Genomic DNA, 24,642 nt, shown 5'->3' with positions numbered 1-24,642 from the left:
TAAGCAAGTGGTGCTGGATAAATTTGTTAGTGGTCTAAAAAAACAAAAGGCAGATGGACAATATACAGGGTGTTTCAAAAAGATAGACCCAATTTCAAAGCAGTATATTTCACGATAGCAACATGTTACAATTACACAAAAAGTTACTAACGGTTTAATGAGTTATCAAGTTTTACCAACCATTTTATAAATGCTCTATGTGCCCTCCACCTGCTGTACGGACAACATCGAGACGATAGTTGAATTTGTCCCAAACGCCTCTCAAAGTGTCTTCTTGCACTGAAGTCACCGCTGCCATGATTCTGTTTTTGAGGTCATCCAGATTAGTCGCTAATGGTGGCACAATAACACGGTCTTTTTGGCCAAGCTTGCTCTGACATTGGCGGATCAATGCCAAAACGCCGTTGAAACGCACGCTGCACTGCAATTACGGATTCAGTCTTGCTGAACTGCAGAACGCAAAACGCCCCTTGTGTGTTGCGGGGTCACCATCTCGCGAATGACTGAGGCTAGGGGCTATTTGTGCACTGGGAGAGGCATCTAGCGGTAATCATTTGAAACTCTATGCCCCGCCCTTTCAAGTGGTAAGAGTTTAAATCATGGGCGGTTTGTGATTGCAGAGATATAGCGATTTCAAATTTGGTCCATCTTTTTTAAACACCCTGTATATATGTGGAGACACATAACCTCCAGATTGATACATTTATAGATACCCCATTATATCAGATTGATGAGAAAATAAAATTGTATTTCATGGCCACCTTCTGTCCCGCGACCAATCGGAGGAATCCAAATTTTATTCGTTCAGCCCTCTCCACTGTAAGATTTGGAGCCGTCGCTTCTGCAATTTTCAATCGCCGTTTGAGTATAAATTTAAGAGGATCATTATAAATGTGTCTGTAAATGGATCACCCTGTATATTGCCCCATTCAAAATACATTGTTAAATGTCTCGCACTGAAAAAAATTATTGATGCCTCAATTGGCTCACATCCATTGATAAATAATGGAACCTGCCTGCCTGTATTGTCCTGGAGGTAAGTGTGTTTATTGTTCATTGAAGTAGTCTTTGGGTAAATTGTTTGCTGTAGATATTAATAAGTGTACGGTGCACACGTGAAAGTTCATGTAGATGTGAACCTGTGAATTATAAAGATTGACAAGTGTTTTGTAAAAAGTTAGCGAGATGTGATGGAAAATTTTACCAATGCATTTTTATTTTACTTTCTGGGTCGCCAAGGCTCCTCTGGGTGTGGCTTTGCGACAGTCCGTGTCACTGCAAATTTCTTGGCAATGCTGCCGCTCCATTTACAATGTAGAAGCATAACAAAACTCGACACATTTGCCAATAACACTGGCCTTAAAAGGATATATGTATGACGGGCAACGTTTTGGGCAACGGCCCTTTCTTCCTTCCACAAAATGTGCTTTTTATTTAACGTGTTACTGCAAGATAGTTTTATTCTTTGGGTCTTTCGGTAAAGTCATGTAGATAGGTTGAAAAGAAAATAACAAAAACTGATTTGAGTTTTTCTGCCGCATTCCTCCCGATTTTGTGCGGCGCAAACATCGTGCAGGTGGCATAGTCAGGGCACGCACGCTCTCTTGCCGTCTCGTCAAGAACGTCAGACGTTTGCTTTTCTTAGAAACGGTTACGCAAAACGTCGACCGTGCTGCGGCCTTGTGCACCTTGGACCCGCGAGGAAATTGATCACAGCGCACAATGGGACCCGAATTCATCTTTCTCGATGTCTGAAAGCATTCTTGTCCTCACGGCTGTCTTGACACTTAAATAACGCCAACGGCGGACGCATCAAACGGTTGGGAATATTGAGCGGGCGTGATTTAACACCAACGCTTAGAAGAGAGCACCCCTCAGTATGTGTGCCGCCTGCTGTTGTGCGGGTCGTGCCGAGGAGCGTGCTGTCCCTTGCATTCGTGAACTCGCCAAAAGCCACAGTTTGGCTTGGCGCCTTGCGTGGAGCATGACAAGGGGGGAAAGAATGCACATTGAGGCTATTATAGACCAGTGTTGTTCAATATATCCTCCCTCCAAGGAAAACGGCAGTGTTACTTAATCCCGAGTATCTGTTCAGAGGAGTAACACCTTTGACTCTGGCTGTTACCGGTCTTTTCAGGCCATTCTGTGCCTAAGCCTATTGCATTTCAAAAGGGATATTTAGCACTTATTTCCTGGTATAAGGTTTGTTGTCCCAAACAATTCTGTGCCAGCAGCGATCCTAAGATCTGTCCATATTGGGTGTCAGAAAGGACCTCTCTCAGGTTCATTCCTGACAGCTGGTTAGCCTTTAACTCAAGCTGTTTTCTTTACAAACAGTTTCCAGCATTTTGCTTGAGGTGTGCACCCTTCGAGGTGAAGGGGCCTCCGTAGTGGTAAACTTACTCGCTGGCTTTTTGGCTTCTAAAGCAAAAAAGAATCCATGCCCTTATACTACTATTAGGAAATAAAACCAATTGACGAATTGGCAGACGAGACTCTTCTGTTTAAACTTGACTTGCAACCCTCAAGCTGTTTTCAGAAAAATGTGAACGAATCACAAAGGTTGTATTTAATAGTAATGTTGTTGTCCTCCGATTTCCATTGCGTTGACAGTTAATAAAAAAAAGTCCTGAAGTTTTATAATTTCATGCCTTCGAGCTTGTTGTGCCCTCTGTTCAGTGGACGCAATCGAGAAACATCCGACTGGGATTAAGCTGATAATCTTTCACTCTGGAAAGCGAATTGCCAGTCGCATAGTGATAATCGTCAGTGCAATAACTACTAAACATTATTAAGTCAAATTTAAAACTTCCCTGTGGGGGCGATGGGTCACACTTGCGTCCCCATAGGGCCATGTAAGCGTTGTGCTTGCAAATATGTAACGTTATACTCTTATATCCCACAGCGCATCAATCCTTCAATATGTGCCAAGGCCGATTTCTTGCCAACATGTTAAACCTTTTGATGTCGCTCATCGGTGTACAATTTCAAATATTACCTTGCCATCGGTAAGCTAAAATGTATAGGTTATTAAGCAATAATCAGCAACACCTTTGCAAACATTTGTATTTCCACAGGATACATGGCATTGCAATGCCTGGGGGTAAAGTGTTTCATTGTGTGTTTCCTCTGAAGAAGAAGCTGAACAAACATTTAATTTATTTCCCTGCCCATTGGCTACGCTGAGTTATGTTGTCGGAAATAGTTCAATATACATCAATTTTACAAAACGACCGAAGAGGAAACCTGTATTTTAGAAACACATGGATGCTGCACATTTTACAATAATTCATCTTCTTGATTCTTTCGGTAAAGTCACATAGAAGTGAAGTAATAAAATAATAAAAATAAAAGATAATAAAATCAAATATGTTTTATTTTTATTATTTCATTATTTCCCTTCTACGTGACTTTACCGAAAGAACCAAGAAGATGAATCCCTGCAGTCACGAAAGCTTTAAATCGAAATAATTCATCTTTTATGAAAATAAGAAGAAAAACTTAATTCCATTCACGTAGTTGCAATGTTTTATACTCTGAAAACGTGTGACAATGGGTATATTTTGAATATGCTCGTCCAACGGCTCGAGTTAAGACCTCCGTTGCAACCGAATTCAATGTTGCCATTGATATTGATACATGGTGTGGCATTTTAGGTAACAGTGCGTGACATATTGAGAACTATTGCTTTCCTATATTGTGTGGTTAAAAAACGTTTTATTCGCGCATATATTTTTACGGCAAATATATTATTAATGCTGCAAGAGCAAAGCAGATTCATTTTTCATCCTTGTTCTACGAGTGAAAGGGCCTAAAATTTTCTTGGACATGTGTGGCGACCATTTTTCTGGGTATCTTGTTCTTTTTATAGAGAGAACGTTGGCAACCTTCCAACCCCTCGTTATAATGTAATGCCTGCGCAGCGAACACACGAGAGTAGGTGGAAGGTGATCACACAGTTTGACGTGCGTTATTTTAGAAGTGGCTGCATTTCTTCGCCCCGTTCAGCAAACTTTACCCATGCTTAAGGAGCGAGAGCATTGGGACAGTTTTAAAACTCTGCCTGGTTTCAGCCTGGAAAACATAATTACCCGTCACTAACGACAATAGTGTAATCCTTGCACAGCGATGGCCTGGCTCTGTTTCAGTCGGGTGTTATGTTTCATGTTTAACTGTGGATTTTCCCTGCCATGAGATTGAGAGAGAGGGAAAAAAAGATGAGCAAAGCACACGTTTAGGAAAGATTACACGAACCAGGCCTGTCTGTGCTAAGAGGCCTGCGATGCAGCTGATGGCGCAGAAGCCCGTTACGGTTATTGGCTGGGGAAAAATGAGGATAGTAAAGTCACCCCGGCCTGAGAGTACGCGGGAATTACAAAAACGAAGGGCCCTTTTGGTTTGCTTAGTGTAACCTGCAACTATGCGAAGTTGGCCAAAACTAGCACCGGACACATCCGCTGAGAAAGCCAAACTTGTTATTTTTTTGTTGCTTTTTCACCGCCTCAAGTTGTGTTATTGCTGAAATTGCACGTTTAATTAAACAGAGAAGATGTATGTTTTGCGGCCAGGAAAAACATTTTTTGTTGCAGTTTTCGCCGTATTTGATGAGCAACACACACTGGGAGGCGTTTCCCAGGACCCGGCGCGTTCGCTGCATTGTGAACCCGAGGGGAGATAAAAAAAAAAGTGCACAAACTTTGCATGAAAAGTAAACTGCGTACCACTCTGCAATTGTAGCCCTACCCATAATGCATCATTATTACTGGCAGCTGCCATAAGGCGGCAAGTCGCGGCGCCCGTGATTGACGTGTTCTGCTCCGCGGCATCACATGGGCCTTTTGTGTTGGCATGGAAAAAAACTTGCGCTAGAATGAAAATCAGTCAGCACCCAGTCCTGTTGCTTGAAACATTGACTTCTACAGTATATACACAGCTTGTAACTTGTGTTTTTTCTTTTAAAAATGTTGAATTTGAGAAACAGCAGCAAATGGCGCACCTGTGCGAAATGTAAAAAAAAATCGACTCTGCGTGCGTTTCGGCCGCACGCTGCGCTGGGCTTTTCAAGTTTTACGTCTGATTTGGGTTCGTTCTGTTCGCAACTGTGACTTTCCATATGTCAAGATGCAGCACTGCATGTTAAAAGCGCACCACGATTTCCATCACAGTTTGAAAAGTGCCGTATATTAATGGGGGTGCTATGAATCTGATATCAAAAGAATTTGGAGGCCCACAACTGCAAAGGCAACAGCTGAGAAAAGGAAGCAATGTCAGGAAAATGGGGGGGGGGGGGGGGGGGCCTTTGCAGAGTCGTGCAAAGTTACAGGCTGACCAAAAGTTCCACATCACAAATAACAAGCTATGAGCCTGGTCACCTGAGTTCTATTCCTGGCCATGGTTATTGTCAGTGGCAAGTGATATCTGAACTCCCGCCCACCCCTGCCCACCAAACCCACACTGGCCCCCAGTGTGGTGCAGTACACTTGTCAGTGCGGGTTGGTGAAGGCAGATGTGGGAACATAGAATCACTGTCCAATAATGCACGTATTTACACTCCCCTCTTTTGTCCCCACAATGTAGTAGAACCATGCTGATGAGCCATAGAGGTTGGAATTGAATCCGTCAATGCGTTTATTTCTCATCGGAAAGCCATCACTCTGTTTACGATTGCTAAAGAATGCACGATGGTAAGTGCACTTTGCTTTTCACACTTTTATACGTTCAATTCCCGGCTACGGCTCACATCTGCGATATCTGGACCAGTTCCGAGCCTCTTCCCACCTTGACAAAACCGCACTGACCAGCGTAGTGAAGTATGGTTAAGCAACCCCCCCCTCCATGGCAGACACACATGAAGGCGATCGAAACATTTGCAGCCCACATTCTACGGGGATTGTGCTACAACGCCTTCTGTGTTAGGCCACTGACTTTCCGATCCCCACTTGTGTACACAAAGCAAGCCCGGCTCAGCAGAGATGCAATTCTTTGGTTAGACAGCAAAGTGTATTCCCATAGACCGTACAGGGTGGTCCACGTGTTACAGATTCGTAGGATGGACAATACATTTTCAGGATGCTTTATATTAAACAGTACATTTCGGCCATCCGTTTCATAGGTTGAGCACACATTGCTTATTTCTACTCGTCCATAGTATTTCGGGAGTTCCATAGTGTCAGTGTTTTGTTTATTTTTCGTTTTATTATTCACGCACTATTAATCTGTTTCCGCTTTCCACATTCTACGTCATGTGCCGGGATGCCAGGTGTGCCGCATTAACTTGCCGAGCGTTTCTCCTGTCACTAAACACGAGGTCGCAGAGTCAGGCTTTTGTTCTTCTGTTTGCAGTTTAGCATGTCCACGTGTAAAATGCACTGAATTGAACTCAAATTATCTGATCATGGACTTAACCAGATGTTTGAACTCGCGTTTTTTGGAGAGGAAAAAACGAACACGCACATGCGCCGCATACGGACGCGCGCATACGCACAGAGAATACACACCCCTAATTATTACACTTGCAGGGCTATTAGTTGTTGTAAGCAAAAAATGTTTGTTATCGCACACTTGAGATCTCGAAAAATGTGCGAGGTGGGAACTTTCGCGAATTTTGGCATCGGAAGAATTTGAACTCGCGCGGAGCCCATTTCCATGTGTAGCGGTGGCGTGCTCCGACTGCTCGCGATGACGTGTGTGTGGGTCTGCTACAGCATACAATGGACTACGCGCGCGCGATGCAGCTTGCACGAAACGCATGCAGCTCGCGTGCATTTAGTAAAATTGCTAGTCACGGCGATGCCCATCAAATGGCTGTATAAAAGATGTAAAACGTATTCCATAATGGGTGTAAAATATTTGCGAATGCACGAAATGGGAGATATCGTGCAGACAATCGCGTTATATGTAATGATTCACCTTCATAAATATGTAAAGGGCTAAACCTGCATTTAAACTATAACTAAAAATGAAAAAGTGTATGTCTAAAGGAATTTTGAGGACATTTAGGCGATGTCTGATACGAGTATATAGGTTACGATTAACCCCCAGAGCTATTTGATGATTTGTCACATTAGGATTCAAGAATATATTTTTTTTCTCTCGTTTTTACCATCCCGGTTCGATTGCTTCCTGTTTTTTCACTGTTAGCTAAATGTAATATTATCATTACATGTGCATATAATTTCCATAAATGACTAATAACCAATTATAACTTCCCCAATTTGATGTGTGTGTGTGTGTCTTCAGAGTGACGGCCTATTCGAATGAATAGAAATGTAATTACTTGAATAGGTACAGACCTGCAGTGCCCTGTCATAGGCTTGTAATAATGCACACTGTGGCCTTCTTCTTGTGTGCGTCCCACCGTGCTCCCTATAGCTTCAGGACACAGGCGGGGTACTGGAGAAGACCAGGCAAGAGCTGGATTCCACCAAAGCAAAGCTGAGCTCCATGCAGCAGTCTCTGGCCGAGAAGGAGGCTCACCTCACGAACCTACGTGCCGAGCGCAGGAGGCAGCTGGAGGAGGTCCTGGAGATGAAGTGAGTCACCCTGCACCCTTCCCAGGCTTTGCTGACAACATCCCTCACTTGTAACCTATGTTTCCACTGTGCAGGCAAGCCGTGCTGGGGCCATGCCAAGCCAGCCCGGCACGGCTCGAGAGACACCAGTTTTTTCCACTGCAGAACCGAGCCGTGTGACGTCAGAGTGCTGCTGACGCATGTAGATGTGGTGATGCCTTGTTTGAATTGTACTGACGTCACACACGATGAACACATAATAGTCCTTTCCCCTGGCCCTGCTTGGCCATGAGCCAGATTCAGACATTTTTTGAGGCCAGATTATTACAATCTGGTTCTGGCTCAGCTCTGGAATTATCCAGTGAAAAAAACCACCCATGCCGTGAAGGTCTCGCATTGGCTTGGCTCAGATGTGCCAGTGGAAGGAGTATTAACTTACCTTTTCTTATTCAGTGTTAGGGCCACTGGGATTTATTGCAGAAATTACTAGCCCGAGCATTAGCAGTGATGCTAACCATGATTTTTTTTCTGTTTATTGCTTCCCCATGACATTCAAGTCGGTGGCATTGAAAGAGATGATAAAAATTCCATTTGGATTTTTTGTCGCGAATCAATGCTGTCAGAATAACCCTGGAAGATGAAATCAACTAACTATTTCTGAAGTCACTTCACGAAACCTCTTTGAACCACACTAAGGGCACACCTTTTATTCCTTTCAACGATTGTTGACTGCATTTCAATGGAACTGAATTTCTCTTTTCATTCTGAAAGCTGGAATAAGCCAAATTAAGTGAAATCCCCACATTTCATACGATGGTTTTTTTTCAGACAGTCATTCCAGTGGCTGCGAAGACCATCAACCTGCTACACTTTAGAACATGGTGTAATCTCAGGGCAGATTTTTTTCTACTCGAACCAAGGATCTCGACAGTGCCAGCTCGGCACGACCGCTTTAACTGCTCGGCCACCTCCCATTCCACGTAAATCACGAGCGTCACCAAAGCCCATTTATTTAAAAAAAGCAGCAATGAGGCTCTATGCACCGCACCATTAAGCGTGCGTCACAGATGTTTCTGATTCCCAACAAGCATGGTAGAATATGAATAAGCATGGTAGTGTTAATGTTCTCTGTAACCGCCCGAGTGGTGCAGATAGGACCATGCAAAATGGGGTGACCGAGCACAAATGCTTCGGCAAGCCGACGCTGGCATGGAGTTCGGGTCTTGTCTGATCGGTTGCTCACGTCGCATTGCGCCATAGCGATCACAGGGTACTGTTGGGTGGTCAGTCGGTTAAGCCTCGATCACTCGGTCTTCCTGGTTGTAAAGGATGAGAATCATTAGAATATTTTTAGTCAATTTTCAACAATTCTAGAGATATTGGTGGTGCAGTAGTTAGCGCTCTGGCCTTTAAATCCATCAGTGGGGAACGATATCTGAACTGGGGCATTGCGGGAGCGAGATGTTAACTACCTTACATTGCACCGTCGGTTTGAGTCCGACCCTCACACTTGTTTATTTGGTTTTTACATGTTTTTCCCGTGGTCGCGTGGATCTCTCTCTGGGTCCTCCGGTTTTTCCCCCCACATTTATGATCAACATGCGTTTAGAGTATTTGACTGCTGTAAATGTCCACGTGATCAGCCACTGTTGGGCTGTCATTTGTGATAGCCAGGTCACTTCTCAAAAAGAGCTATATAGCTCAGTGGGCCTTACCTAGTAAAATAAAATAAACATATCGATTTAAAGCTTTCGTGACTGCAGGGATTCATCTTCTTGGTTCTGTCGGTAAAGTCACGTAGAAGGGAAGTAATAAAATAATAAAAATAAAACATTATAAAATAATTCTCACAACGTTTCGGCCACAACGCAAGCAGCCGTCCTCAGGTGAAGACCAGGTCTGTCGGGGAGACATTCAGACGCTGTCTCGTGAGAATTATTTTATTATGTTTTATTTTTATTATTTTATTATTTCCCTTCTACGTGACTTTACCGAAAGAACCAAGAAGAAAAATAAAAATAGTTTTAGTTTAAACTGGTCTTGAGCCCCCCCACCTCACCACCTTACTTCCTTTACCAACCCGCACTGACCAGTGTGAAATATGGTCAAACAACACCCATGACTAACACAGCATGACCTGGTGTGGGGAAGCCTTTAAGCAACAGTGGATTGACAAAGGGTTGTAAATGATCATATTAGAATGATCAAATATTGAAAGGAATAAATCAGCTGAACACGTACAAAATATATTAGTAAATTGGGGTGTGTAATTAACATGCAACTATGTTATATTGCTTTAAAGTAAACATTTCTTGAAAATGTTGAAATTAAAATTTCCGTTAACATTCACTGTGCATAATGTGCACATCGTGCATATAGAATGCAAATATGCCTGTGAACAATCACATAATCTAATAGCCTGCATTTAGAGCACCAAATTCCCACTAGCCCACGGCGTGCTTACCAGTGGGTTTTCCCTGCACTCATTTAAGTGCTCGGTAATTCATACGGTTAGTATAAAAACGTGAAATCTAACACAGCGATTTGAATACTTTTTTTGTATTTACCCCCCCCCCCCCCCTCTAGAAATTGTTACAGGCTTCCTTCTCTCTTGCCCCAGCCACGTCCAGCTCCCACTCTTAACCCCTCCCGGGCAAAAAAAACCCACACTGAACAAACCCAAAGCCCCACTGAGCAAACGAGCAGCTTTGCGTGGGCGTCACGCCAACGTTCACTCCGCTGTCACTTTCTAAACAAAGGAAGAGTCAGTCCGTACCCTCTCCCCCTCAACTACTCCGCCGCTTGAGCCCCAGCTGTGAGTTGATTCCGACGCAGCTTGACTCGGGGGATGGGGGGGGGGTTACCATTACTCGGGGGTTACCGTGACGTGGCGGCGAGCTTTAGCCCTGCTCCGAGCCCTTCGCAAGACCACCACCACCGCCACCCCCCCCACGCACCTCCTCCCCCCCCCCCGTCCCCTACGGTATTGCTGGCAACTTGAAAAGGTCAGCAATGGAGTTGAAAGGGCCTGCGCTGCTCCTGCTCGACAGCACGCTGCCTCGCTTCGAGGGCAACCTGCGCTGGCCGACCGTGTTTCATAATCAGAATTTTTATTTGGACTGGAAGAATTTGATGAGCCGATTCAGCTCCTTCTTCGCAGATATCCAGTAGGGGCAGGTCAGAACGTTACAACTACAAACAATGCAAAAACCGATTGAGAAGTGCAAAGTACAGGAAAGCTGAGCAAATCACAAAATAAAAATGAGTAAAGTATACGAGTACAAATTGCATAAGTACATCATGTCCTGCTGATATCTCAACATCAAATGCAATCTTGGGCAAGGCAGCAAAACAAAAACAGTCCCAGACCACACCAAGACAACACACAATCCCTCGATAAAATTGCACATTAAAATTGAACTATTGTTTTCCATGGGTCGTGTCTGACTGCGGCGAGCGCGTTATTGACGCAGTGCTATTGTGTGCATTCCTAGAAAGGGGAATGTGCCATTTTTTTGGGGGTGGGGGGGATGTGGGAGAGGTTTCTTCTCCCTGGCCTCCGATTGTAAAATGAGCACATTGTCTAAACGTGTGCAGGTGCTCTTCATACCTCCCTCTCCACCTTTTGACTTTGTTAATCAAACCTTTCAGTCAAGTGCGCTCTCAAAGTGAAACAACGTAGGGCATTCTCAAAAGTGGCTGTTTGGCATTTCGCACCAGAGCAAAAACTGCTCGGTCAAAACTGTCATTCTTTAATAATAATAATAATCATTGAAAAAAATGGGAAAGCCTCACTTGAGCCTTAAACTCTTCGTCAGGGGGCTCCTGCATTGTGATGTTGACCAGTACATTTGTAAATGTTTGACATGTCGGAAGGAAATTAGAGTACCTGGTGAAAACCCACACATTGGAGGTATAACACTCAGCACTGGCATCTCCTGGCCACCTTGCAGCCCCCACTCCTCCAACACCTTGAAAATGTAGAAATGACCTGCAGTTACCCAATTGTGATTAAACTTGGCAACATGGCCCCCAACTGTGAAATTACTGGTGACTCTGCCTGTGAAACATAGCACCTTTGTGATGGCCTTGTGTGATAAAAATGAATATTCCTGTTATTATTACTCCCTGGCAAGGTCGGATGGCCACCCATCCAAGTACTAACCAGGGTCATCAACCCTGTCTAAGCATCAGAGGTCAGATGGGATCAGGCACATTCATGGTGATTTGCCAAAGTTTTAGGATAAATGGCTTCAACATACAATGTTTGTGAGGTTTAATCTCCTTAGAAGTACCGAAACTGTTGGGTTATCTCGTTGTGATTGCAGCTGTGCTATGATTGCAGCTTGAAGCGCTACTAGCCATGCGGCATGTTAACCTTAAAGGTTTTGGTGACTGTAATGTCCTTAGCAGAGGATGTAACTGAAGTAATTTGATAATCTCAGATGGGTATATAATACATCATCGTAACATGTGGTACTGCATTTCTTTTTTTTTAGCATTACGTCAGTCATCGCTGAGCAATAACATTATCCATACATGTGTGTTTTTATAACGCAACTCCTTTGTCATTCTTATAAAAGTGACAGCTGTCTTGAAGGCACCATTATTCACAATCCGTAGATTCTGCTACCATAAAAAATAGGAACAAATGACCCATACATAAAGGGCCTTCCCATGGGATGACTATCAATGCAGAAAGGTCAGTAACTAATTCAGTAATAGATATGTGCTCATGATACCTCACACTAGCAGGATTTCCAAAGGCAGAGTATAGACAATGACGAATGTTGTTTCCAGTGACAATTATTACCAAGCAAAAAAGACAATGATCTGTAATTTATGAATTAAAAACAAACACTCACTATGGTCATACTTAACCATTACGTATTGCAGAAAAAAATTATAACAAGCTTACATTTAAAGTAATGGGCCCTCCTCTTCAGTTGTCAGAGACATAAACAATCTGTTACGGGTTTTTTTGTGGTGGCTTGGAGAGGCCTTTATCCAGCAGTGAACTCATCGTGGCTTTTGATGATGGCTTTTTTTTGTTGCAGGGCAGTACTGATGACAAACATGTTGTTTTCTTCGTGGCCGGCTGTCAAAAGCACACACAGTCTATTTATTTTACTTATTTCCCCTCTGATTTATCCATATGATTTAGCCGAGCTGGCGTGGTTAGTGAGCACCTGTTGAGGCCACATGGCACAAGAGGGGTTTGTGAGGCTATCACTGCAGAGGCCCTTTTTCATTTGCCCTTTCTTGGATCTTGACACATTGCACCACATTAATTTTAGGCTGAGTTCACCTAGGCCAGGTCTACATACCGTTTGTCGCCAGTGTTGTGTACAACTTGTGTGTTGAACCCAGATGATTTTGATAGTAGCACAGTGTGCTTATCACTACACCACAAGTCACACTGCAGTAGAAGCTGGCTATAAGCACTGCGCTTGGGAATACGGCCAGCCGTGCTTATATCAAAATTGTACGCTTTTATCAGGAGTCGCTCATCATCTTCATCCCACCAGTGCAATGTAACCTCTATCAGAGGCGTGCTTATATGAAGTGTGCTCCATAATACAGGGTTTCTTTGGGTTAGATCACGTAAATATAATTGGGTCGTTCAACCCGCCACCACCAAGGCAGCCAATTAGTAAGGTTTGTCACGTAAACAGAACATGCCGATTTTTGACTAGTACAGCACGCCGGAGTGTAGGAGAGCAAATCCACAACATTTACAATCTGAGTACGGCGTTTCGTCAGTAATTACAACCGGCTTTTTCAGGCGGCAGCCAGATTTGTCGAGAAATCCTCCTTTCCTGCCATGACGTGTGCTTATATCGTGCTTCTTCTGCTATGTTATCAAACACATTTCTAAATTAATTGACGTGTTATATTTTACCCAAGCCTATTTAGTTTCTGCTACTTATCCACAAAACATCCATAAGCCTGCCAATAAAATGGATACAAAAAGTTGGCACACGTATACCTTGAAACTTACGTATGAATATTGCGAATATTAATTGTGCTTAATAGGTTTCTTGTAATTTAGTTTCTGCTACTTATCCACAAAACATCCATAAGCCTGCCAATAAAATGGATACAAAAAAGTTGGCACACGTATACCTTGAAACTTACGTATGAATATTGCGAATATTAATTGTGCTTAATAGCTTTCTTGTACTTTCCCTTTTTAAAATTATCAAGTTATTCAACCCCTTTATGTCTCTCTGGTAAGACTTAGTCGGGGAGCCAATTAAAAATCTTAGCATTTCGGAACCGTTTCGTCAACACCGCAGCCGGTACGATAAATATGAGGCGCACGCACGCGCAGAGGTCAAACATGACTCGTGCACCCTACGTACATATACACCAAGAAACGGGCTGCGGCCGAACATGTGGTACTTCTTTAGAAGTCCTCCAGAGAAGCAGCTCCGGGGCCCAACAGCTGTGCTCTGTTTTTTCCTGGCTGCTGAAAATCTAAAATAATCCCCGGGCCATGGCTAAGCTCACGTGTGGTCTGAGCGAGGTCACTGACTCCGGACCACGTGCGTGTTCGGTGCGTGAAGCTTTGCCCCTCTCTCCAAACGCAAGGAAAGGGGGGGTAAAAAAGAAAACTCAAATTACAACGCCGACTGGCATGTGTTATTATACATGACTTTGATTGTCCCTTAATGACAGCTATGGTTACGCTGCACTGAGAAAAAAAAACATCCACTCATTTGTGGATGTTTCGTGAACTTTCGGTATGGGTAACACAAAAAAATGTGCCCCCTTTGGCTGCTTGGAATGAATGGAAAAAGACGTGTGAAAAATGCGCCGCAGCATTCCCAGAGCCCTGGATTCATCGCGACTGCCAATGAAACGAGGTGTACCCCTACCTGCCTGCCTAGGACTCCACCCAGGTCAACTCTGCCTGAAACGTTTGGTTCAGCGGGGGGAGGTGGGCCGAGGGCGGCGTCTCCCGTGTCGTCAAATCAATCTGAAATTAGTGCCAGGTGAGGGCATCCCACAGGTCAATTCACCCTGAAATGAGCACCCAGTGAGGCTCTCTCCACAAGGTCAGCTCAACATGAAATGAGCACCAGGTGAAGGCTCCCCACCCCCATCCCACTACTACCCTCTCCTCCGGTCAATTCAACCCAAAATGAGCACCCATTGTTGAACGCTAGGGAATGAATGGAGGCCACCCCGTGCCTGTGTGTGATTGGCGATGTAACAAGTGGGTTGCCTTGTGGGTCGTGCAGCTATAGCCCTTCATCGATTATGTATGTGCTTGGTAAGGGTGGTGCAGAAGCATAGTGGTTATCATACTGCGCGGTTAGACCCAGAAACCCTTTTCCCGATTCCAAGCTATGGCTAACATCTTCGCCAGCCCACGGTGACCAGCGTGGCGAAGCGTCTTAGGAAAAATTCCCGTCACTTGACATCTTGTGGGGTAGATCTTCATCTCTTGGTGGATTAAGCATGGCTGGCTTTAATGTGTGAATATGTTTATTTATATGAATTCCATCTATTGTGTCATTTTACAGCCTTCCAGCATGACATTGGCTGTCTCCTTTAAGATGTAGCACACATCCTAGATGTGCATGCATTTAACTAAAATCGTAGGTATTTTTAGTCTGTAATTGGCAATGAAGTAAAAGTACAAATTGCATGCTTTGTTTGGCCATTTAAAAAAATATTAATTTTATTATCAAAGATGAAACAGTGATATGATTGTTCCATTTCAATCCAAGTTGCTTTCGAATGGATTTCGCTAAATAAGATGCCCGACCAATACACATCATTAGCAACGAAGTATGAGACCATGGGATCAGCTTTTTAACTGTTCCAGTGTAGAAAGCACCGTGATTTCCCCCCCATAATAAATCAAGGACGGCAAGGCACAGTGTGTGTCCGTCACATGACCTCTGGGGTCATGGTGAAAACCCCTTGTCATGTTAGCCACATTCGACCTCAGTAAAAAAAAAAGCTCAAGGGCAGTAGTAGTTACAAAAACATGTTAACATGTAATTTAAGGTGTACGGTAGCAGGCATATTCCTGGTGTAAATGAATATCCCATTTTTTTTTGCAGGTTCCTGGCCCAAATTAGATGTGGCGGCGATTGGGTATACAGAACAGGGTTCAGTGAAAAGGTTTCCTGGCTGGCTGGTTGACCACTCCCCAACCAAAAAGAGAAGGAAAAAAAAACACCCACACACGTAATCCACATGCTAGAGGGAGGTGAACTTGATGTGGGAATTGAAAAGTGTTGAAACTGGCGGCCCCAATAATGAAAGGTAAATGGTGCTTCTCGCTGGCCTATTCGTCGCGGCTGGCTGGTGACAAACCCTTCGGTGTGGCAACGCGCGCACCGTGCTGCTCTTTAGTTTAACTGCGGCAGCAATCCTCAGTAGATGTCACCCGGTCCGCGTGTGGGTGGGCTGTTATGAGTAAAAAAAAAAAAATACCCACTCCTATTTTGTCAACGTATTAATTTACCTCCAGAATGATTAAATGCGACTGCCTGAGCTTAATTGAAATTGTATTATGTACTGAAAGGAAAAGCTAATAAGTCGATTTATTATGATTATCACATTGCTGCACATGTAACCGCGTTTGCAGTGATGGCATGATCTAGGCTGGCAGCAAACATGGCAGAGGCTTAACTTTGCAACGACAACAAAAAATGAACGGAAACCTGACATTGCCAAGTGTGTCTGGTTACGCAGAAAAGTGGTAATGGCTCTGTGGCGTTAGAAGAAAAATGAAAAGTTTCCACCAACGTCCCAAGCGCTTGGCATCGGGGAGCGCCAAGTGTTTTCCTTGGCTCTCTGAGGCATTCATTTCTGCTGTGTGGCCTAGGTGGTATTTAACATTTTTTCCTACAATTAAATAACTTTTAAAGCAGACATCTGATATAAACAAACCTTCGTAGCCATATTTCTTAAAAACCGAAATGAGCTTGGGACAATACGAGAAAAAAACCTCTCCTGTGTCACCTAATCCTCCCTCTTTATTACCTAAAAGTTCATTGTATCCTGAACCTACATATATACACGGCGCTGCCAAACATTGAAACCCCACACTAGCCGTATGAGGAAATAGCACATTTGTATTTTACGTGGGGACCTCTAAGGTAACACTGTTGGCCATCATCTTGAGATATGTGTATAATAACCAACATTATTTGTGGATTCCTTTGGCACAGTCGGGGAGGGGGGAGGATACATTCTATATAAGACATTGTTTCTTCTCTGGTATGACCTCACTGGCGGGTTAGCTCATGCAACCTTCACTTCCAATTGGTGTAAAAAATTGAAATGATGCGGAACATACAAAGTTGTTATGGTTTTTCCGCCAACCAGTTTGCCAGTATTTATTGTGACTTATCAGTTGAAACTTGGCGTCCTTGGTATTATTTTGTCTTATAGAATGTCACTGATATCATTCACCATCACCATGGATACATTCGGTTCTTTTTCTATTTCACGGTAGCTATAAACAGTGGTTGCTTGAGAACAGGTGGGTGTGTGGTATAATCTCAGCCCATTGTGCGGTGGAAGTTCGTGGACTTCAGTCTCTGTTTAGAATGTCCTGTTCCAATAGGAAGGTTCACAATTTAAACCTCCTGTTTTGTCTACGCGGTGTAGCGTAACGGTTGGAATCCATTGAGCCCAGAACCTGACTTGTAATAACAATTCCAGCTATAATTACACAGTTTACATTACACGCAAGTACAGTGAAGGATAAAACATATGATATTGTTGCATTGTGAAATTCTCTGTCCCAGTAAGATAATCCTGAAAAATGTTTGATAACGTAAGAACAGATCGATGCGCGCGGCTTGTCAATCCCGTGTGCTTAGCAACTAATAAAATTGAAAGCCGCGAGCAAAGCGTGCCACCAAAACACATGCTGTTGATTTTGTCGGATTGACTACGTAAATACCAATGCCTTTCTACAATGTACCCCACAGTGGTTTTAATTTCTTACACTTGGTAAAAAAAAATCCACAATTATGCTATTTGTGTCATGTGATGATACAAAGTCCCTATTCAGATTCTCCTGCAGAGCAGTGCATCCTTTCACGTCAGAGAAGGGCCCACAGAAGTAGATATCCCAGAGCTGTCTTAGAAATCTCTTCAAGTAGAGGGAATCTATGAAAGTAATGTTCATGATATGACAGTTAAACTGAATTTTTGTTTTTATTATATGTTTTGTTATTAGTCAAATGAGTAACAACCGATGTTCTATACCATGGGCTTTTTTTGTGAAGTCCTTGCTGACTGGGCCGATATCATCAATTTATTACACTCCTGAACTTTATTTAATGACGAGCAGCTGCCTGGATCTGAACCCAGGATGTCAGCGGTCCCAACTCGGACCTCTGAGCGACCCGGCTAATTCTTGCCTTGGTAAAATTGTGCTCGCTGAAGGAGTAGTTACTACTGTGCTCTCCAAAATTAGCCTTTTTATTAAAATGCAACTTGTTTTCTGTACGTGCAAAACAATTGTAGAAATCTGACGGTGGGTTTATTGCACTAAACATTTGTGCTCCTAGAATAATTGCAATAACATTTCCCACGCCATATACTTTGCTAGTCACATTATTATAAATATATGCACATGAAACACATTTCTGTTCACAAACTTGATATTTAGCTAAACGAATCTCTAGAGGGGGAGAGTATTGTCTTTGTACATTCGTATATTTCTTTATGCACTGGAAAACATGCTAGGTCATACAAATCAATCTCCAGAGTGACGTTATCGCTTGTTATTTAGAAAATACGATTACACTAAGGTCTCAAATATACATCTATTTAAAAAAACAGAAGGCTTCATAGGTTTAGATGGAGCATGCAATGTGACAGTGGATCGTCTAAAATCAGCAGACTAACAATGTCTTAACCGTTTGTACAGCTGTGCTGCAATCATGACAAGTTTGTTGACCATAAAAATACAAAATCTTGAGGAAAATGATACCATGTGGTTCTCAATGGGGGGAGAGGCTGAGGATTTTTGTGAGGCTCAATTGGCTTCTGGTAATTTTGGCATTCTAAGCATCCATGCGTACTCGGAGAGTGTGGACGGTGCCTATCATGGGGCGGGGTAGAGACGTGTGCTGCCTCCTCGTGACATCACTTGGGGCCACAATGCGAGATACAAGCGTGGCTTTGATTAAAAGGGTGACATGGGTGACATGGCTACTAAACTGGAGGAAGCTGGGGGAAAAAAGATCAACATTTTTCCAGCTGCTCACTTAATAAACAAATGTCTCACAGTTACAAGAAGTGGTAATGGAGGATAGCGTGCTTGCTCTGTCTAGGTAATATTTAGCTTTCTTCTCCTTGAGCCAGTGCAGTTTATTTACTTTGTGAGAGACATAGCGGGACTGATGTAATTCGTGCGTTATTAAATCGGGTTGGGAAATTTTTCATTTTCTATCTCGTGCTCTTTCACCGGGGTGGCATGTCGACTGAAAACTCCAGAAGTTAAACAGATATCGAATACAATTAGTCTGAACAAACATGAATTATCCGGGATTTCTGCTCACAGTTTTTTATTTTATCATTTCACTATTATTTTGTTTGCATATTTTTCTTTGTACTTTGTATTATCCAATTGTCTCGCATGGAGGCTTATGGTTCGATCGAGCAAGGCTTAAATGGACATGCCGATAGAGGGGTACCCCTTTATGCGGCCCTTCAATAACACCACGAAAGTGGGATTATTGTTTTCCTCGGGTGGGTGGGGGGGGTCAAGGGGGTTGGCGGGAGAGAGCGTAAATTCATATCACTAAATGCAAACGGCATGGGCCCCCGCAGACACAAAGGAGGCAAAGTCCGAAGCTTAAAGAGGGCGGCATTGCTCAACAGATGGCACTGGGTCAGCACCCCAAACCAACACAGCCGCCCCCCCCCCCCCCCCCCCGCTTTCTCCACCCCCATTCCCAAAAATCTACCCCCCTTTCTCCTGCCAAATATTTTAAGGAGGAACACTCTTACCTTTCTCAAGCAGTCCTGTGGACAGAGGTAGGCAGAGCCAGGCCTAATTAAGCTGAGCCCCACTAATTTGCAGCGCTGATGAGAAACACATGGCTGCTGGACTTTTCAAGGAATCTTTTTTTTTTGTACCTTCATCAAATTGGCTCTGGACTGCACGTAAATCGCTTTCATGCTGCAGCGGAGTGCTGAGGCAGAACTGGGTATCGCAGCTGCTGCCCCCCCCCCCCCCGCACAGTGAAATTCCGCCCCAAGAGTTAACTTTAAAAATGTCTTAATAGGAGAGTCTACCTGTCCCCAAGGTGCAATTAAACTGCCCTAAGGACCCGCAGTGTCCAGTCTCCGTAAGAAGCTATTTTGTCTCTGGCGACAAAATGCGATGTAATTTTAAAATTCGCTTGGAAAGGAAAATACAACTTGGTGGACGTTTCTCTCGATGGCGACATCGAGCCGACCCATATGCCGTTTGTTTTGTTACATATTTCGCCTTTATTTGTTATGTCTCACGTCTGGGTTATATGCTCTCTATTAAATCCGCAAAGACGTGCATGACCCTAAGCCGTTTGCTAAGACCATCTTGGCAAAATGCATGTTAAATAAATAGATAAGAGCCATGCTTCGGCTCCCACTACACTGCGAGCGATAAAAACACACACGCACACACTCGGCCTTTGTGGCAGCTCCATCCACAGCATCTGGCCTTGGTCACTCATGCAGCTCACTTAATATTGAGATGCTTCACGTAATCCTTTGCTTATTGTCGTGCATCGACATGTCGCCACGCAAGCCGTGTGTTCTCACTCAGTTTCTGGCAGTGCGTGCTTGGCCACACTGTGCTTCTACGCTCCTTGTGAAATAATTTGATGAGGTTTTTTTTTTTTTGCCCCCGCCATGTGCGCTTACGTGTCAGCTCTTTGTTTTAATCAACGCTCTGCGTTTGGAAGCGAATGATCGTTTTTTCGTGGTTGTAGATGTCGGTGGTGTTTTGTTCTTGAGTTTGTTTGATTATTCGGCGCAAGATGCAGAGCTGAGATACAACATCATGCTGTTCGGTGGCCTTGAACTTAAGAGGAGATGCAATGGTGATTGGGTGAAACGGGTAAAAAAAAAATACCGGAGGCTGTGTATGCCTTGGGCAATTATTGAGGGTGGGTTGGGATGCATTTTATGAAACGCAGTGGTGAACAAGAAACAGAACCAAGTGCTTTTTTGAAACTCAATTTGGTAATGAAAAACAGCATAGCCGTGTGGCCCTGGGATGCGCATATTGCCACTTGTGACGTAAATAAAAAAACACGGACAATGATAAAAAAAATAGATCGAATAATAGAGACATACATGCTTGGAATTACACTGAGGCAGAAATATGAACACGGGGATCAGAGAAGAAATACGAATTGGAAACCTCATGCTGGCTGTTAAGTGGGTTTGGGAAGAGCACATCACTTGAAGCTGATGGGCAAGACTAGTGGTGGAACAGCAGCCACAGCAGCCACAGCAGAAAGCATCGAATGGCAGCTATAGCAGAATGTTAACCACCATGGAAAGCGAGTCCAATCGGCTCATGTGCAGGAATGAGATGGATTGTGCCCATCGCAGGACCGTGATGGGTGGCAACGGTGTGGAGAAGCCTTCATCCAGCAGTGGATAGACATTGTCTAATGATGATGACCCTAGCCTCTATAGAAGATGACAGTCAGTGAATGGAAATCTGATTATCATATCCTATGACACTGACATCTACTCATTGCGTCATGAATCGGTGGTCTCATCTTTGCCGCTTGGAATGTTCAAGCCGGCATTAGCCTAACTTGAGTGGGTCGCTTCCGTTGCATATTAATTCCTCCAGGATGCCCCCAGGCATGCCTCGTTTGCTCAAGGTCTGTCTTCAAAATGACCTCCCCTTCTTCACTGTAGTCGCTATGCTAATTAATTTTCCTTCTCTGCTCCAGCAAGGTGGCCCAGGTGGCTCGGAGGTCAGAGCGCTAAGTCTGCACCGCTGATATCCTGGGTTTGAATCCAGGCAGCTGCCTGTGTGTTAACCAGGTTGTTAAGTGTAGTGAATTGATCGTCTTAGCCCAGTCGCCAATGATGGAGCAAACAAAAACATGGCTTTGCATTTGGTTTCGCACTTCTTTTGGCTAAAGTACAGCTCTGAGAATTAACGATACCAGTTTGACAATTATGCAAAAAAATGGTGTCTGCAAAATGTTTGAGAAAGTGTCCTCATTGTGCTAAGAATTTTTTTTATTTCAGAAGTCCTGTGAATGATCTCTTCCATGGACTATTCTCTGATACATGGGGTGCGCTGCTATATGAGATTTCTCAATGGATTCTGCATCTCTTAAAAAATCACAAACAGGACAGTAAGACATCGTCGTCATCAACCATGGTCAAATCCATTGCTGGATGAATGCCTTCTCAAGTCACCGTGCTCCTCCATATGAACTGATTGCCCTTTGAATGGTATAAAATCAAAAACTAATTTTCAACAAAATAATATTCTGCCCAGCTCTCGTTGTCTTACATGACCTTATATTAATGTCAACCGGTCTAGTCGTGGCCAACTCAACAAAATTAAACACAATTTCCTTACTGCTCTGATATGTTTAACATCAGCTCTTTGTGTTTTATGGGCCTGCCAATATTCTGTAATGTTCCTAAGAATGGAGTCATCCTGACTTGGTAAAATCATTAATAGGCAGCTGAGTAAATGGTGATTTAGGTATTTTTGTATTTTACGAGTAGGTAAGCATTGGAGTGCAGAAAATCTGCCCCACGTGACGTTTGCTTGTCAGCGAGTTCCTGGTACCAGATGGAGCTCGTCTCCTGGTCAAAAAATGTGTCCAAGCAAATGCTCCACTTCCAACCAGACGCAAGTAAATGAACTAAACATCTGCTTAGTCCACATAATGGTCCTCTTGGTCCTCACGCTCTTGATATTGCCTTTAGCATATGACAGACGTTGCCCTTGCAATTCCACAAATGACAAGACAGTGTTCTTTCCTCGCTCCAATGGGGGCTGTAAAAAAACGGGGTTTGCGTGGAATGTCATGGATTTTAAGCTTTACAGGTAAGCGCAGTGTACTTCAGTGACAGCAAAAGACTGTCAGCCCAATTTTCATTGAATATGATTCACTGAGCTGTGTGTAAGTCGCTTGATTGGCTACAAAGATGTGAAGTGTTTGTCGTAGCCTAGCCGTAGCCTCTTGCCATCTCCTCCAGTGGTTCCCTCGCACTCGGCCCCCTTTCTCCGTCTGCTCGAGACGCATTTTGGACTCTTAATGGAGAAAAGGGGCCTTTTTATACGTGAGAAAAGATGCGGGACATTCCAGGTCACCAATTCGGCGAGGTGTTCCCGTGCAAGCTCGTGTTCTCTTCAGGTTTTGTGTTGCGCAGCGGCCTTTATGGCTCAGTGCTGTTGATGCTCGCATGCTTTGCCGTTGCATCATAATCATCGTCGGGGTTTATTTTGATTGCTCCCCCAACGATCTAATAATCAACATAGTATTTTTACATCTTCATGAAATTCTTTTATTTGTTCAATTTAAATCAAATATATATGCTTTTTTTTAAATACCGTAACTTGAAAACTGTAACCCAATTTCCCCTGCTCAGGAAAGTATACCTATGCTTGCCATTCAAATTGCACTTTTTCACCGAACTTAATGAACAAGATATTTTATCCTAAATTTTATAACTGCAGTGGGACCTATTTAGTGTGAATTTAAAAAGTCAAATGGCGAGGCAATTTGCTGGGTCACGACGCTTTATTTATAGAGGGGTGTACAAGGACATGCAAGTAGTGTGTTATCGAGCAATGAAATTAGAATCGCTTGTATTTAGATAAATCACCTTGATGGATAGGTAATAATAAACACTGGTTAGAAGCACGTCAGTGAAGCACTTTTTTTTTATCCTGACGAAGAAATATGTAGGAGGGTAAATAATTGTTAGAAATTTGACTTGACATTAAAAAACAGAAGTTCTCAGGCCAAACGAGTTGCGTGTTGCATATGCCAAAAAGCGCAGCTGTGCAGATTCATGGAGGGTTTTTTTAAATATATATATAAAGTGCGTCCCAACCCCTTTGCAGGTTCAGTTTTTGACCAAATTTCCCTAAGCCAAATCAGATATTGTTTGAAAAATACGAGGCCAGCGCTTTAAGTTTCCTGTGAATGTGTAATACTACCCCCTCGACTTTTTTTTGTAATTGTTGCCATGTGTCATATTAGGGTATTTCAGTTGTAACTTTTGAAAAATGTCAGATTTACTTAACCTTTATTTCAAGCAGTGCTTTGTTTAGAAAATCTATTAGTACCAGAGATGTATTGGAAGCGCGTGCTCGTGTAAGTTTGGGAGACCGCATTGCATTGTGTATTGTTCTCTTAGCTTGTACGACACAAATAACTGTGATCTCATATGTTTACAACATCGTAATCAATAACTTGCTTTCGCTTTCAGTAGCCTCATTTTCAAGGCATAAAAAAATGTTAATCCTAGCCAATGTCACGGGGACATACCTTGAATATAAACCACCTTGTGTCTCTTCTTGGTTCTTTCGGTAAAGTCACGTGACTTTACCGAAAGAACTAAGAAGATGAATCCCTGCAGTCATGAAAGCTTTAAATCACCTTGTGTCTGTTATTTTGACCATGTCTTCAGATCACTGCCCTCTTTGGAATACTTAATACACACTGAGATTATCATCCAAGTTGTAAATAAATAAGGAAATGAATAGATAAATAAATACGCATGCTAGATTCCAAGCCAACTTTATATTTATTTTAGAATCGTTACAATTAAAGAAATAGCCTGAAGGTAAAGAGGTAATTCGGCTTGAAATTAGTCACGACCATTTAACTGAATAATTTGTTGCATATAAGCCAGAGAAGCCAGTCGTAGGAACAAGTGTTGTCAGTGCCACTACATGCTTTATCATTCTCTGCATGCCAAAACGACGACATCTGTATGCTGGTCCTTTCCTTAAGCTTTTCAGGAAATAGCATGCCTTGGTTAACTACTGGTTAATTATTCTAGATAGCCTTGCTAATTGCTGTGCAAACATTGCAACTGATTACTGTAAAAAATGCAGACTGACCGCAAATAATGGTGCTTCATTATCAGCCCCAGTTAGACA

At 43.2% G+C, this 24,642-nt stretch overlaps 1 protein-coding gene across 1 annotated transcript in view; it reads left to right on the top strand.

Moving 5' to 3' along the window:
• The window catches only part of LOC133342647 (ELKS/Rab6-interacting/CAST family member 1-like), a 189,971-nt gene that overhangs the window by 102,374 nt on the left and 62,955 nt on the right, over window positions 1–24,642 (top strand). The window contains 1 exon segment of the mRNA XM_061551931.1: window positions 7,372–7,532. Coding sequence (XP_061407915.1) covers window positions 7,372–7,532 — 161 coding nt within the window.

This window comes from Lethenteron reissneri, chromosome 15, assembly GCF_015708825.2.
Source record: "Lethenteron reissneri isolate LAM-NWPU_2019-01 chromosome 15, ASM1570882v1, whole genome shotgun sequence".
Classification (NCBI taxonomy): Eukaryota; Metazoa; Chordata; class Hyperoartia; order Petromyzontiformes; family Petromyzontidae; genus Lethenteron; species Lethenteron reissneri.
This window is presented reverse-complemented; position numbering and strand designations above follow the sequence as displayed.